General features: G+C 43.7%; 1 protein-coding gene across 1 annotated transcript in view; it reads right to left on the bottom strand.

The window, feature by feature from the left end:
* The window catches only part of LOC146193372 (MAM and LDL-receptor class A domain-containing protein 1-like), a 193,511-nt gene that overhangs the window by 136,433 nt on the left and 40,980 nt on the right, over positions 1–16,098 (bottom strand). The window contains exons 13-17 of the mRNA XM_084600529.1: positions 15,703–15,840; positions 14,359–14,639; positions 10,128–10,236; positions 4,843–4,965; positions 785–924 (exon numbers count right to left, since the gene is read on the bottom strand). Coding sequence (XP_084456655.1) covers positions 785–924; positions 4,843–4,965; positions 10,128–10,236; positions 14,359–14,639; positions 15,703–15,840 — 791 coding nt within the window. The remainder of the gene's footprint in view (positions 1–784; positions 925–4,842; positions 4,966–10,127; positions 10,237–14,358; positions 14,640–15,702; positions 15,841–16,098) is intronic.

Below are 16,098 nucleotides of genomic sequence, written 5' to 3'. Positions count from 1 at the left end.
TGATCACGTCACGCATAACCTTAAGACTTATTTTTCTTCAACAAAACGGCAGCAGTTTGTGGTTTGCGGTCTAGGAATTTGGTGGGTACCTTGTTGCCTGCGTATCCTGACCGGTTTCTTATATAGTGTCCAAAAATCTATCCCCTTATTTCCAACGTTATATTGCTCCTGCAAGTATCATATGCTTCAAACTTCCATCGCCATTTGCATGAACAGGCACTTTTTCAGAAAAAGAATCTTGACGCGCTCAGAAGAACTAGGTGGATTTAGGGAACTCGAGGACCAATAATGCATCAAAAGGGGCAGAGGGTGAGAAACTTGTCCAAAAGACCCTTTTCAAAGCATTGCACCCCAAAAGCGATTATACCCTGTGAGCGCCACTCGCATTACGCTCTGAGCCGCCTGACCTCAACCAGAGCCACCTCCCTCTTACACCTAACCATGCGAAAACATTCTTTCCGCGCGTCGCCACCAATTTCGCCTCAATACCGCGTCTTTTGCGCATCTAGTACTATTTTAACTTACCCCTCTTATCGCATGTGACGCGTTACATGCAAATATAAAGAACCCCAGGTGGTCGAAATTGAGACTGGCGTCTCAATTTCGTCTCTCATAGCCTTAATCGCGTTGGGAAGTTAAACCCCACAAAACAACCAACCAACATGCGAATATGGAGCTTACTCGGGAATAGTGACAACCGCCCAAGTAATGACCATACACAAATAGCTTACTCTGAACAAGTTTTCAGCATACTAAATATTTTATTTCATATTGCAGCACTCACCCTGAGCTGGGCGTCTTTGCTTTCAGCTGGCAGATACCAAAACTCCAAACATTGCGGTCCGCTTTGGCCCGTCCACTTCGGACTTGTCAACGTGCAGTCGGCGTCAACGCAAGAAGATGGCTTTGTTGCCAGCACGAAAGCTGAGGCAGAAAGCAAACACCCTAAATCAGTGCCGCTCTCGATGTAGACCAAAATATTCGTTGATCTTCAAACTACCACATCCAAATATCCACCTTGTACACCTAGCAAACAATCAATTTACATGCTCTGATTGCGACTCAAAAAAAAAACGCGTAGTTTCTATATTTAAGGGAATTTACTAGAGGTGCCTTCTCTGGGTTCTGTTTTAGGTAACGCGCATGAATTATTATTAAATTTATCAGATATAAACCATGACTGTATCATATCGCAATTGATATGTGCAAACAAGGGCATCCGGATGAGAGATTTGTTATACACATGGAATGTCAAAGTTACATGTTAGTGAAACCGAGAAAATCCCAGAATACTATGCTTTGTGAAATATACAAAAAGGAGCTATTAGAGATGCCTATTGAACCGTTTTAGAGAGGCGCTGAAACAATTAATGGGAGCCGTTTACTTAGTTTTTTTTTTTTAATGCCTCAGCTGTTCGGTAAATAAGGATGAGTTCAACGTGCTTAGGAGACTCGTGTTTATTCCATTTGAATTATTAGATATTATCACTAGTGCGAAGTACTGCCGGCAACTTGAAACCTGACGAAGAGTGCAAGATTGGGCACAATTCCTCCCCTGTTTCAAGTGACGACATGGTGTTTGGCATGCCTGGAGCGTCGATTTTGGGCTGAAGTGGAACTCAATCCCATAGAGTTAGGACAAATGTTTCTAGAATATGCAACTGTCAAAACATATTATGGCATGTATATAACATAGTATTATAAGCGATTTCCCTGATTTCTGTCGAGGTGAAGGCATGAAATCAATTTCCGCTCATTTGCCACATACTTCCTTCGCTGCCTAAAGCAATGTTGCCCGACACGTCTTTATGTATCACACTTCCGCCGGTTGCACATTTTATTCAAACATTTTGAAGCCCTAAGTAATCGACACGCGGGAATATTGCAATATGAGATGCGGTAAGCGTCGTACGCTTTTTGACCCAGGTGGTGCAAATGCCGGCTGCATCGATTTTACAGGTTGCACAAATTTACAACTTTTTGCCCTTAGCATCAAAGAACGAGCAGGCCTTTGTTATCTCTTTTGTAATCTAAGGCCTACTATTAATATGCATCAATGCCCAGCAAAGTGATAAAAAAGGCAGCGTTTATTATCCGGAGGCTGCTAATTAGAACCCCTTTCACCAGGTAATTGTTCCGCTTTAGCAAATACGACGAAAACTTTTATTTTTACCCATTGAATTCAATGTTTATATTTTTAATGCGTAACACTTGTGCCCTCATTCAGAGATTTCGCTCGTGGCGTTCCTACATATGCTCTCGCCCGCACTCCCTCTATTTTCCTTTCCGTGAACTTGAGGTGAGAAGGAGACGATGGTGACGCCGCGATCCTAGGGGGCGTTGCGCCGCGTGCTGCGTCTTGGCCAGTGACAAGGTCGAGCGGTCTCAAAGTTGCAGCTAAGCTGCAGCAAATGGGATAGTCGCGCGTACTGCAGTTGCAGCCGTCGCGGCCGTCACTGGGGAATGCTGCACAAGCGCGTGTTTCTCGGAGTGAGTAGCCGCTTTTCGTTCGCAAACCCTGCCTGGCTTTGCCGCATTTTGTAGCGACAGCTACATTACCTGCAGTCTCGCCGATTCGCTGTGACTCTCGCTTCGCCAGTGCTGCGCATGCGCAAAGAGGCTAGTGACGTCAGAGCCGCGCAGTTGGTGCGCCGACCGCGGAGCAGACGACGTTCGCCTTCGACCGAGGAGTTTCGCGGTCAACTGCGCATGCGCGCCACCAAAGAATATCGCGTGCGCAAGGCGAAGGGTTCGAGGCGTCGTATAAACAGGGGGCGGGGGGGGGGGGGTGATATAGTGGCGTAACAACTGCCATGGAAAATAAGGAGAGCTGGACCGACGCTGTACCGCGTAGAAGACGGGAGAAACTCGAGTCGTCGGACCTCGAGATTGTGGCCTGCAGTTAGCCGTCGAGGCAAGGCAGAATGAGCAGCGCAAGGCTAAGAGAGATGCGGAGACGAGAGAAGAGCGCGTCAACAAGCGCTGATGAACTCGGAGCGGAAACAGCGGCTTGCCCTGGCCCTACTGGAAGACCAGAGCGAAGAGGTGGAGACGTCCGAACAATAGGAATTGAAGGGCCGTCGCATGACTAACCACATGATCAAGATGAGTGAAAGTTCCAGTGCCACACGTGCGTTCGAAGCGGGCCTACATACATACATACATACATACATACATACATACATACATACATACATACATACATACATACATACATACATACATACATACATACATACATACATACATACATACATACATACATACATACATACATACATACATACATACATACATACATACATACATACATACATACATACATACATACATACATACATACATTACATACATACATACATACATACATACATACATACATACATACATACATACATACATACATACATACATACATACATACATACATACATACATACATACATACATACATACATACATACATACATACATACATACATACATACATACATACATACATACATACATACATACATACATACATACATACATACATACAAGACCACAACAAGTTCAGCCAGGGAAATGTACCTCTCGCTACATATATCCTGGCATAACTGAGCTCAGCCATTGCGGCATTGCCATTTTTGATCGGCGTCGCTATGAATGAAGCCGGTCCATCTAGTACTGCGGCACAAGCTCACCTTAAAACAACAACGGTTGCGAAGAAAGCGCGAAATTGTGTAAGATTCTAATGTTGAGACTAAATGGCAGAAGCAAATAGAAACACAAAGGATGTTGAAACTTGCAAGCGTGCTCGGGAAACGGCTCAAGACAAGAAAGTTCGTCGTGAAACGGAAGGCGAAACGAAGAGAAACAAACATGAGGTCGAACCTCCAGAACAATGGGCTGCCCGATTTGAAGCGATGACTGCTGCCAAAAAGGCAGCAGCCATCCGGTCCGCCATCCAGTCCGGCTGGGCGGCGCGCCAACAATCAAGCGGAGGCTCTTACATTTCAGCGGGACTTTTTTGGCAACCCTTCTGGGTATGCTGTTCAGTATGGTATAGACAGTGGCATATGAAAAACTTGGCGTGCGTGACAAACAGCATGTGTTTAATGTTGAACTTAGCTTACTACTGCACAGATCATAAACCTGTCTTCATTCATGTGCATAAAAATGTAAGAAACGAAAATCGATAATGATGAGCCACATACAGAGAGTCACATCATTTGCATGAAAATCATGAATAACACACAAACCTAGCCATAAAGTAAACAATGCTTATAAAATTGTGTAGAGTAGAGTGCTACGCACCGACTTCGCGGTTGGTTTACTATTGAAATCGGCTGTAATAATTTGTTCGTTAACTTGCAATTTTCGAGGAAATTGCTTTCTCCGTTAGAACATTCAAAGTTGACTGTCCTCCTAAACTAAAAAGTGTACCAATTTTCATCACTAAGTCCGAGATAGCCATGAGCAACGAAAATGTTTTTAGAACAAACTGGCTGCAACGGCATACCCACCAGGTAAGTACGCTAGGGACGACGCTATTCGTCGAAATAAAAAAGGTAATCGAGCAATACATTGAGACGACTTAGAGTCTTAAATTTTTTCCTTTGTCGGCCTTGTTGGCCAGTTAGAATATAGCACCCTTGACTCCAACAAGGGTCCCCATGCTCTGTTTTTTTTTTATTATTCTTCTCTCTGCCTCATCAATTACTGCAAGTCTCAAGATCCGGTCCTGCAATGAGCTAACATTTCTCTTTTTACCTCTGTTCTCTCGGTGGTGGCACGACCTTTTTTTTCCCTTTTCACGACAAAATGAAAGAAAAGAAAGTATGGAGTAAGTTTTCTCACCTGAATTGACAGGTCCGGCTCGAACATGTTGATTCGGGTCGTGAGAGGAATATTGTTTGATTCGGGGGACCCAGCCGTCAACACCGTCCCAGCCGCACTCGTCGTATTCAAAGTCGCAGTAACCTGGGAATGATCACTGAAATTATACGATTGTCGTAAAAATAAACCCGAAAGTATTTCAGCTTACCTTGCCCCCTGAATTTGTTAGTGGGGCTACAGGGTGTTGTTACATTGGTGCCACATGCTAATCATATGTAGATCAGATCAGTGGCCTGCCGCGGTTATAGGCGGGTACGCAAAGAAGGTCTTCTAACGCCAGTAAAGAGCCTCTCTCTCAGAGCGTCACACTGGCACATTTGCCTCGCTCCTTTGATGTCTGCGGCATCCCACTCCCCAGGAGGAGTCTTCTCTTAGGTCCCGACTATCAGCACATCTTACTTTATTTTCCAGCGGACGCTGCACAAAATTATCTTGGCATCACGTCGGTGTAATGGTGGCAGAAGCAGTTGTAATAGTTGGCGAACCCAGAGGGTGGTTGAACTGATGACCATCTCAAGGACATCGGCAATGTTGCGCTTCAATCGTGTTTCCTATTTTTTGATAGAGAATATGTAATATCTGCGTTTTGCTAGGGCAGAGGAACTAGAGACCAGATTACCAACCTTCGCTGGATCATGGAAAAAGCAGTGAGTTCCAGAAACTAATCTACTTCTGCTTTATTAATTATGCGAAAGCGTTTGGCTGCGTAGATCACAGCAGATTGTGGCAAGCGCTCCAAGAGATGGGAGTTCCAATTCACCTCATCTGTCTCCTCAGGAACCAGTATGAAGGCCAAGAGGCCACAGTCAGAACTGGGCATGGTCTTAGTGATTGGTTTCCGATTGAGAAAGGAGTGAGGCAAGGCTGCATACTGTCGCCCTGCCTATTCAACTTATATGCAGAGTGCATTATGAGGAAGGCCGGTCTGGACGAGTCTTCAGCTGGAGTGAAGATTGCTGGAAAACGTATCAACAACCTTAGATATGCGGATGATACCACTTTAATGGCAGAAAGTGAAGTGGAACTCAAGAGACTTCTGATGCACGTACAAGAATAGAGTGAGAAGTGTGGGCTTAAACTGAACATTTAAAAAGACAAAGATCATGGCTTCTTGCCCTATCAAGTCCTGGAGCATCAATGGACAAGAAGTGGAAGCTGTGACAGATTTTCTCTTCTTGGGCTCCAAGATTACCTCGGAAGGAGACTGCAGCCATGAAATTAAGAGACGCCTGCCTCTGGGAAAGAGAGCCATGGCTAGCCTTGACCGCCTAGTAAAGAGCAAGACATTACACTGCCAACCAAGATCCGTATAACTCGTGCTATGGTATTTCCAGTTGTGATGTATGAATGCGAGAGTTGGACTGTGAAGAAGGCTGACCGCCGAAGAATTGACGCGTTTGAATTGTGGTGCTGGCGGAGACTCTTGAGAGTTCCTTGGAATGCCAGAAGATCAAATCAGGCGATATTGTCGAACATAAACCTTGAGTGTTCATTGGAGGGTAAAATGCTAAAGTTAAAGCTCAGCTACTTTGGTCATCTGATGAGAAGAGAGGAGTCGCTGGAGAAAGATTTGATGTTGGGAAATGTTGAGGGTCACCGGAGAAAGGGTGGGCAGCGAACGCGATGGTTGGATGGCGTCCTCGAGGAGCCGCAGATGATGTTATGTTATGTTAGGAAGATACTGAGAGACCGGAAAGCGTGGCGTGATATGGTCTATAGGGTCACGAAGAGTCGGACACGACTGAGCGACTGAACTGAACTGATGTAATATCTACCTGCTGCAGTGGCTAAGTAATTGGTGCCCGTAAAACTAGAGGCACACATGTATTACGCGAGGTGACTCCCTGTAAAAAAGAAACCCAGGTGGCCGCAATTTTTCTAGTCCTGCACTGCGCTGTCACTAATAGCCGGATGGAGTCATTTCGAGGAGTTAAGCCTCATAAAATATATAAGGCAACAAACCAATACAAATGCCGTATTTGGCATGTATTACCATCAATTAGCTTTTAACCCAGCAAAGGTAAACCCCCTTCACCAGAAAATCTGCCATCGGCGTTGTGAACGAAACAAAAAATTGATGGCGGCTCAACTTGGTCAAGCCTGCACATGTGTAGCGACAGCTGCCAAACCGATTGTTCACAAACTCTGACTCGAAAGTTCTCGTCGCCCATGCACTGACTGCAAACCGTATGGTGGGATCGGCGATTCGGTGCGTCTTCTTGCCGTCTTCCCAATTGTCTTGCTAAATTTGGTTGGCTTATTCTCATTCTCCTCCCTGTTCTCTCTTCACTGCTTCTGTGGCTGGGAACAACTAAATGTCATGGTTACTGCGCATCCGCAGTCTTAGCCGAAATGCGAGACTGAATACCCTAGTGTAGATTTCGCTACATAAATCACGCGTGTGCCTCTGGCAGGAAGCAGCTGGTGGATGATATGGCCGGATACTGCTTGGTCGTCTGTTGTGTTACATCATCAGGTGATATGATAAGGTCTGGCTAACAGAACCTGCCAAACTGGGCAATTCATTTTAAGGCGAAAGCCTTTATAGCCTCATCGGTGTCGTCAGCAAAAGTGTCACGCTTTTGCGGCGGCTCTGTTTGGTCTTGACGAAATGACGTCATGGATTTCTCGACCATTCACAGAGAACCGCCACAGTAGGCACGAACGCGTGCCTTATATGACGATACGCCAATCAATAATGCTTTACTAATTATTGACTAGTTGATTAATATTTACTCATTAGTGGTAGTTGTGCAACAGATCATTATAAATTTCTTAATTACTGAACACTGATTGGTAATGATTACTTGCCAATTACTTATTAATTACTAATCATTAACACACAGTTGGGTAATGTTAATGCTGGGCATCCCGGACTACAGTATGCGCGAGTGCACGCCTTATAAGGTCTATATAATACCCAGAAATGTGGCTCAACAAACACAAACACAAGCGAAGAGCCACATTTATGGATATTATGCAGCACCAACTAGCCCCTCAAGCCTTTATTATAGGTCTTATGCCAATCAATGCTAAATTACTAATAATGACTAATTAATTATGTGAGTAAATTGTGATAATTGCTAAATAATTGATATTTCCTTACAATGCATAAATCATAAATAAACATAGTAATGAAATAATGGCTAATTAAGCAATACTGATTGATGATGAATCAAGTATTAATAATAATTATTGGTAGTCTCACAATCAATTATAAATAATTTATACCTAATAATGACTGGTAAATAATTATTATTTACTAATTTTTAAAGTTTCTAAGTATTTATTAATGATAATTACTGTCTCCTTAAGCTGACATATGGCTATCAATAACCACTTACTAAATAATGGCTGAAAAATCAATGCCTAATTGCATAATTACTAATTTATACCGATTAATTATTAAATACTAATCAGTGTCAGTTGCATATTTACTAATTAAATGCTAATTATTGCCGCGCGCTCGGTAAAATCGCGTAGCAGAATGCAGCACTCGGGCTTTCGCCTTTCATTCCTTTAGTCGCCAGTGTCCTCGAATTTTTAAATTCGGTGCATGTTCGTTTGGCTTCGTTGAAGCAAGGACATATGGACTATTTCGGGAAGTCTTTGACATAATTTGGCAGCTTAGGAGTCTATGTTAATAATCACATCCGAGATAATAGAATCCCAAATCAAGATGTTAACTGCTTGTAACAGTAGAGAATTATCAAATGGAGTCAATAATACTGTCGCGTGATACATTTAAAGGCGGAGCTTAAGTCTCCACCTCCCCTGCCCAATATTTTATTAAGTCTCCACCTCCCCTGCCCAATATTTTTATTCGCATTCGCAATAAACAGCACTTTACTATTACCACCATGCCTTTCAGGCTAGGGACTTGACTGAGCCCTGGCTGGTGTCTAGGGCCTCAGATCACCAGAAGGAACAAAGGGTGATGGACAAGGCTGTGCGGCAAAATATTTGGCTAACTTTATTTTGCTGTCGATTCTTTTGTTGTTTCAGAAATGTCCACATCTGTATACCAACATAATAATAATAATTGTTATTGTTGGTTCACTGGAAAGGAATGGCGCAGTATCTTTCAAACTTGTTCTGTGGACACTTGAACCACGCCGTAATGAAAGGAAGGAAGTTGGGAGTGAAAGCAGAGAACAAGGGGTTCCGTAGTGGAGGGCTCCGGGATAATTTCGACCACCTGGGGATCTTTAACGTGCACTGACATCGCACAGCACACGAAAGCCACTTCGTTTCGCCTCCATCGAAACGCAGCAGCCGGCGGAGGGGATCGAACCCGATTACTCCGACACCGTGGTCGGGCGTCTTACCACTGTACCACCGAGGTGGGTCATACCAACATCTGAATATAATCTATTTATAAGCATCAACTTTGTACCAGGTTATATTCGCAGTCGTGCTGAAGTTAGACCAATCTAGCCCTGGTTCAGATAGATCAAATCAGCATGTTTGAGTAGTACCGCCCTTCAGGTCTAATAATAACTCACTTTTCAAATGTGGCATTCCGGAAAGGGATGGCTTTCGCTTTACCAAACTGATTTTTAAAAGCGGACACCGGCCAATAGCAACATGCTAATGGGGCAAAGGTACGTGTGAGAAGATGCAAATGAAACATCGGTTTCAAGATTTTGGTAAAATGTGGCGTCTTGTGACTTCTGTGATATGGATTGAGGATTTGCTCGGCATACTGTTGCAATAGCCAACTCCTTATTTTTCCAGCCTTGCCTCGCAAATCTTGTCTCCCTATTTCATACGTTTTAATTTTCTTTACCATTCATAATCATTGTAACATTCGTTTTAGATGTAAAATAATATTTTATTTTCATTTGGCTCCCAAATACTATGCGCATGCATCATTTCTAAGCAGGTTCGCCTTCTCATGCAATGGTCGACGTGGCACACTCATTTGCACCACGGACAAGGCGTGAGCGCGCATTATGCGCTGAGCGGACGACGACACTATGCAAGCCCCAGGACCAGAAGTGTGCCCTTGATTAATATGTGCTATAGTGCTCGCCACTGTTGCAGTCTCTTACGGAGACGCCTGTTTCCCATTCAAGCCAACAAGCCCGCAAACATTTTGACTTCAGCCTACAATGTTAAATTAACCAACTTCACGCGGTCAACAGCTTTTTATTCTTACCATATACACAGCCAATTTCGCCTACTCCAGTGACAATAATAGAAAATTTCAAAGCCATCAGCAGAAAAATATTACTTAAGTTTACCTTTCGCATCCGTCAGCACTTCGCATTCACCAGGCGTTAATTGTATTGGTCCCAGAGCTACTACCGCCCCTTCAAGCTTCTTATCCGTGCTTTTAAAGGTAAATTCGATCTGTAAATGAAATAAGCAGAGCTTCATAATTAAAATCCCTCATTGTTTTTGTTAAAAACATGCATATCTAAGAAAACACATCACTCCTATCAAATGCTGTTTCCACTACGTGCTATTTGACTTCTTACCAAACAGGCCTACGATAACACTTTGATCACGCATTCAAAGAGAAACCTTTCCTATTTGCGACATTAATTCAATATGCGTCGCAAAAGAGTCATACTCGCATCTTCGTTGCAGGCCGACTGCTTCTTTATGCGTAGAGAAGTTGGCATATAAAAGTTATAAGCAGAGTTAACGAAAGGTACCTTTTAATTGATGATCATTTTTGTCATACCCCGAAATGAATATTTGATTCAATTTTGGGGCTTGATTGCCCCAAAGCAACACAGGCGAGGAGGTACGCTGCAGCTAAGGGCATTGGATAATTTCGATAATTTGATATTTTTAACCGTGGACTGATTTCCAGCAATACTGCGATGCGTTCCACTGCGCGCGCAATAAATATACAATACAAGAATGTAGAAGCCGAATAAGTTGGTTTGAGTAGAAATTCTCATCAGACCTGTCCATCGTACTAACGCTTCAAATCAAGTCCTCTCTCTCTCTCTCTCTCTATATATATATATATATATATATATATATATATATATACCGGGTGTCCCAGCTAACTTGAACCAAGGGTTAGAAGATAATATATTTGAGGTAGGTCAGTGAAACCAATTGCATACAACTGCCAGCCTGTTTGTGCACTACAGGCAATTTTTGTTTTGCAATTACTTAATTAGCTAATTATGTTAATTTGTCTAATTTATTAAATATCGACTTTAGACCAAAAATGTGAATTGGAAAGTTGTAAAGCACCTTCAGAAACCCCCATTCCATTATTTGCGATAAAGAAAGTCTCACGTGTATCTTTTTTTTGGGGGCTCAGAAGAAAGCCCGCGAAATACAAATAATACCACGTGACTAGCGCATTTGTGCGCCGCGATTGTGGTGCTCTCAGTCGTAGTTTGAGCGAACGAAATCAGCTGCGGCCGTGACCCAATGGTCCCGTTGCAGCGGCAGGCAGAAATGTTGGCGATGGTTTGAGCGAGCTCGAGCTCGCCCGTCGCCACCGCGATTTTGGCCAGGCCTGCGCACTGCAGCAGCCTACATCACGACAAGCGGATGGCGATAAAGAACCGGCAAATGAAGGTGCAGCGCTAATTTTAGTCGAGTCACATGATGTCATCTCGCCCCTTTACACAAGCCTGTATGCGCAGATTCAGTGGCTGATACCTTATCGCTCATCCGTTAGTCGTGACGTTCGCTGATGGGAGAGAAGCAAGCTTTGTTAGAATCTAGGTGGTGACGGCTCGCCGCTCTCGCTGCTACTGCACCCATAGAGAAAGAGATTTCTCTATGCTGCACCGTCACGTGGGCCGGCTGTCTGACGCGGGCGAAGAAGCCATCGCAGGCATATCTGCCTGCCGCTTTAACGGGGACAAGAAGATACGGCCGCAGCTAACTTCGTTCGCTCAAACCACGACTGAGAGCACCACAATCGCGGCGCACAAATGCACTAGTCACGTGTTATTATTTGTATTTCGCGGGCTTTCTTCTGAGCCCGGAAAAAAAAAAGATACATATGAGACTTTTTTTATCGCAATTAATGAAATGTGGGTTTCTGAAGGTGCTCTACAACTTTCCAATTCACATTTTTGGTCTAAAGTCGATATTTAATAAATTAGAGAAATTAACATAATTAGCTAATTAAGTAATTGCAAAACAAAAAGTTGATTGTAGTGCGCAAGGAGGCTGGCAGTTTTATGCAATTGGTTTCACTGACCTACCTCAAATATATTATTTTGTACCCCTTGTTTCAAGTTAGCTGGGACACCCGGTATATATATATTGTCACGTGCCCCGGCGAGGTGGCGCAGTGGTTACGGCGCTCGACTTCTGTTCCCAAGTACGCGGGATCGAATTCCGGCCTCGGCGGCCGCTTTTCGGTGGAGGCGAAAAGCAAGGCACCCGTGTAGTGTGCGATGTCAGTGCACGTTAAAAAACCCAAGGAGTCGAAATTTCCGGAGTCCTCCGCTACGACGTCTATCATAGCCTGAGTCCCTTTGGGACGTTAAACCCCACAAACAAAACCAACCATATATTGTCACGTAGTGGTGACAAGGCCGGTAGCCACAAATCAAGGCGCTGGCGTTTCACTTGAATGAAATTCTTTGTTGGGCTGATTTGCGCCGGCCAAATAACTAAGAGAATCGGCGGCGATAACACACGTGTTCGTCGGTCGTCGAACTAAGAAAATGCCCGTCTCACGCGTCAGCGCTTAATTTAGAGGCGGCGAAGAAACATCTAGATGAAGCCGCTAACGGTGATTAATATAACCTGGAACATTGCGGAAGCACGCGTGAATGGCTGGAATCTTGCGCCTTGCGCGACGTAGAAGATAGTTAAGCCGAATCTCGCGACGGGCATGAACGAACAATAGGTACATAATTCATCTCTGCGCTACAATCCCACTAATAAGGCCGCGTGCCAGCAGCATTACCAATAAAGCTATAAATGGTATGCATCACTACATATATATATATATATATATATATTCAAACAGGATGTCACACAACTTTCCCGATTATCTACTTTATTCCAACAGTTTCGGGTTATTGATAGTAAATGGCATGAACTGCGGCGGAACGAAATCACGCCTATTGCAAGCCTATAATTTTATTCCGCAAGGCATGAATAAAGCAATGCTCTATGTGTTTAGTTGAATTCGCACGCCACATTCCCATTGGCAATACCCATCACGAGGAAAACGAAGCGAGCAAGAACATATACAAGTCAAAACGCTACACACACACACACACACACACACACAAACACAAATCCATGTCTATTATATATATATATATATATATAATGTGTGTGCGTGTGCGTGTGTGTGTGTGTGTGTGTGTGTGTGTGTGTGTGTGTGTGTGTGTGTGTGTGTGTGTGTGTGTGTGTGTGTGTGTGTGTGTGTGTGTGTGTGTGTGTGTGTGTGTGTGTGTGTGTGTGTGTGTGTGTGTGTGTGTGTGTGTGTGTGTGTGTGTGTGTGTGTGTGTGTGTGTGTGTGTGTGTATGTGTGTGTGTGTGTGTGTGTGTGTGTGTGTGTGTGTGTGTGTGTGTGTGTGTGTGTGTGTGTGTGTGTGTGTGTGTGTGTGTGTGTGTGTGTGTGTGTGTGTGTGTGTGTAGCGTTTTGACTTGTATATGTTCTTGCTCGCTTCGTTTTCCTCGTGATGGGTATTGCCAATGGGAATGTGGCGTGCGAATTCAACTAAACACATAGAGCATTGCTTTATTCATGCCTTGCGGAATAAAATTATAGGCTTGCAATAGGCGTGATTTCGTTCCGCCGCAGTTCATGCCATTTACTATCAATAACCCGCTGCCATACCTAAATGCCGTCTTAAAAACATTTCGTTTGCAGCGCCGAAATATTGCTTGCGAATTAGGTACACGGTAGGCAATCGCTCTGTTGTCTCCAGCTGTGAGTGGAACTATATGATAGGCATTACGATATAATTACTTATTTAATAATTTTATGTCTTGCTAAACAATTTCATACGGGAACTTCTTATAAGACCTGGAAGAAGCAATACGAAACCGGAGACAAACATACAACCGCATACCACGATAATTTCGAAAGCAATCCGTAAAAGTCACGTAACGAAGCACGTGGCTCTGAGAATGGGATTTATGAACGTGAAATAATTCGTAAAATATTTACACACCACAAAGCATTGGAACTAAGTTGGATATGCCACTATATGTACAACAGAAATAACGGGCAAGCAGTTGTCTCTAACAGCGGGTGCCAGTAGGGTCTCTGAGTACAGGACCTCCATCTGCATAGTTTGTCCTTATATTTTAACTGAGAAAACAACAATGCTGAGTGATTTTTGATCCAACCTAATTTATAGTTGACTGCAGCAGGGCTCGTGACCATCAGACTCTAATTGCGCCACTGGTTATACTAATTGCTTGCTCTCAGGCATCAATGGAGGATAATTAAATAATCCTTGCGAGAGGCTATGATGGTAAATATCGGTAATCAATTCAGTATATAAACGAGAACTGGCTCACCTTATTCTCCTCACCATAGAGGTGCAGTGTGCGGCGTACATTGTACCACCTGTCTGTGGTTGTGCGGCCCTGGCTCTCCAACAGCAGGCGAGAGCGCCAGTGTCTGTTCTGCACACTAGTCATTGTTTTAGCGTTCACACTAAGTTGCACTCCTCGGCCGCCAAACATGTGGTACCAGAAGGAAAAGCAAACGCTTTCCTGCTGGCGCACCGTGGCCGAGACCAACTTCAGAAAGCCTCCGCTCTTTTCAAGTGCAGAACCATTGGCGTGGATCATGCCACCTGCGCAGAAAGAAAGCCGTGGAACGTTGCCAAAATATTATTCTTAACAGTTGTTTCAAGCAAAAGAACGAGCATTACAAAATGTATGAAATTTGTAGCAGTGGCGACTCTTTTTCCGTTGCATGTGTTACACAATTATCCTATTCTAGTGAGCTTTGTAAATTTTTATTCATCCCTATGTTTTAAATTCCAGTATTAGCGGCTAGTTCATGGCTTTTTCTTCATGAATGTTGGAATCGTAATCGCCCAACAGGCCACCTATCACACAAGGAGCTAAATATATATGTTGAATATAAGTGGCACCTAAGTGGACTGGAGCGTGCATTAGTGGTCTCTTTTTAATACTTCAAGTATTTTGAAGAATTGGCAAAGAGCGCGCGTTCTACATTTTTTCTAGCTTATATAGCGTCGGTTACTTGGAAACTTAGATAAATTTATGAGTCCTTTTTAGTCATGAGCATAGGCTGACATGAGACTCAAAGTCTCAATTCAGTTTGTTCTTAAAAATATCCGATGGTTTTCTCAACGCTCGCACCGAAACTCTACAACCCAGTGAAGTTTTCATCAGGTTTAGTTTGCAGCCATTTTCAACGCACAACCTGATGTCTATTTTCTGCGCGCATCCCGCAGGGTGCAACTTATTGTCAAACTCTCGATTATTTAGAGCTTCGCTTATACGATATCACCGAATCCATATATAAACGAAAACTAAATACCCGTTGCACAAATCCGCGACCTATATGCCCAATTTTATTTTTGGACAGCCGATGCAGTCACCTGTGGGTTGTGTGATGTACACCCCTGAAAGGGCGTGTCAACATAGAATTTAGACAGATACTGCGCTTTTCCATTCCTTAAATGTCAAGCCAATTAAAGACGTTTCACGCTGCCATGTTCCGTGCTAGTCTCTCAGTTCTAAACAGCCAAGTCAAATTATTGGAAAAGGTGCACTAACATGTCTTAATCGGAAAGCAGCGCGTACAACTAAGGTGCAGGTGCTGCTTCCTGTAAACATATCTTTCCGAGACTTCTGAAACAAAAAGAACGCGTTGATGGTTCGAACCTTTAGCATTATCAGGTGGTAGCAGAGGTCCCATAGTTGGACGCGCTGGTGGTCCCATCATCCACCTTCCGGATAGGCCACCCTCGGATGTCCAGTAGCACAGATCCCTTTGGTCAAACTGGCAACTCAGCAGGTCTTCTGAAGCGGTTAAAGAGAAAGAAGCCGTCGAGCTGAGCCCGGAATAGTTACAACAGGGCATTACTGATGAAAAATGGAATCAGATACAACATCGTTTTGTTTTATGGAACGACTTAATAGAGCAGTAAAAAAATGGCCGAAATGGCTATTCATGATGCCCGGTGTGTCTCAGACAATCTAGACGGCTAAACGCAATGAAATTTCAGGCTCTTCTTTGCTAATAGTGCGCCTTTGTTTTTACTTCGTACTACTTCGGCT

The sequence above is a fragment of the Amblyomma maculatum genome, chromosome 4 (assembly GCF_055883805.1).
Source record: "Amblyomma maculatum isolate TAMU_Amacu chromosome 4, ASM5588380v1, whole genome shotgun sequence".
Classification (NCBI taxonomy): Eukaryota; Metazoa; Arthropoda; class Arachnida; order Ixodida; family Ixodidae; genus Amblyomma; species Amblyomma maculatum.
This window is presented reverse-complemented; position numbering and strand designations above follow the sequence as displayed.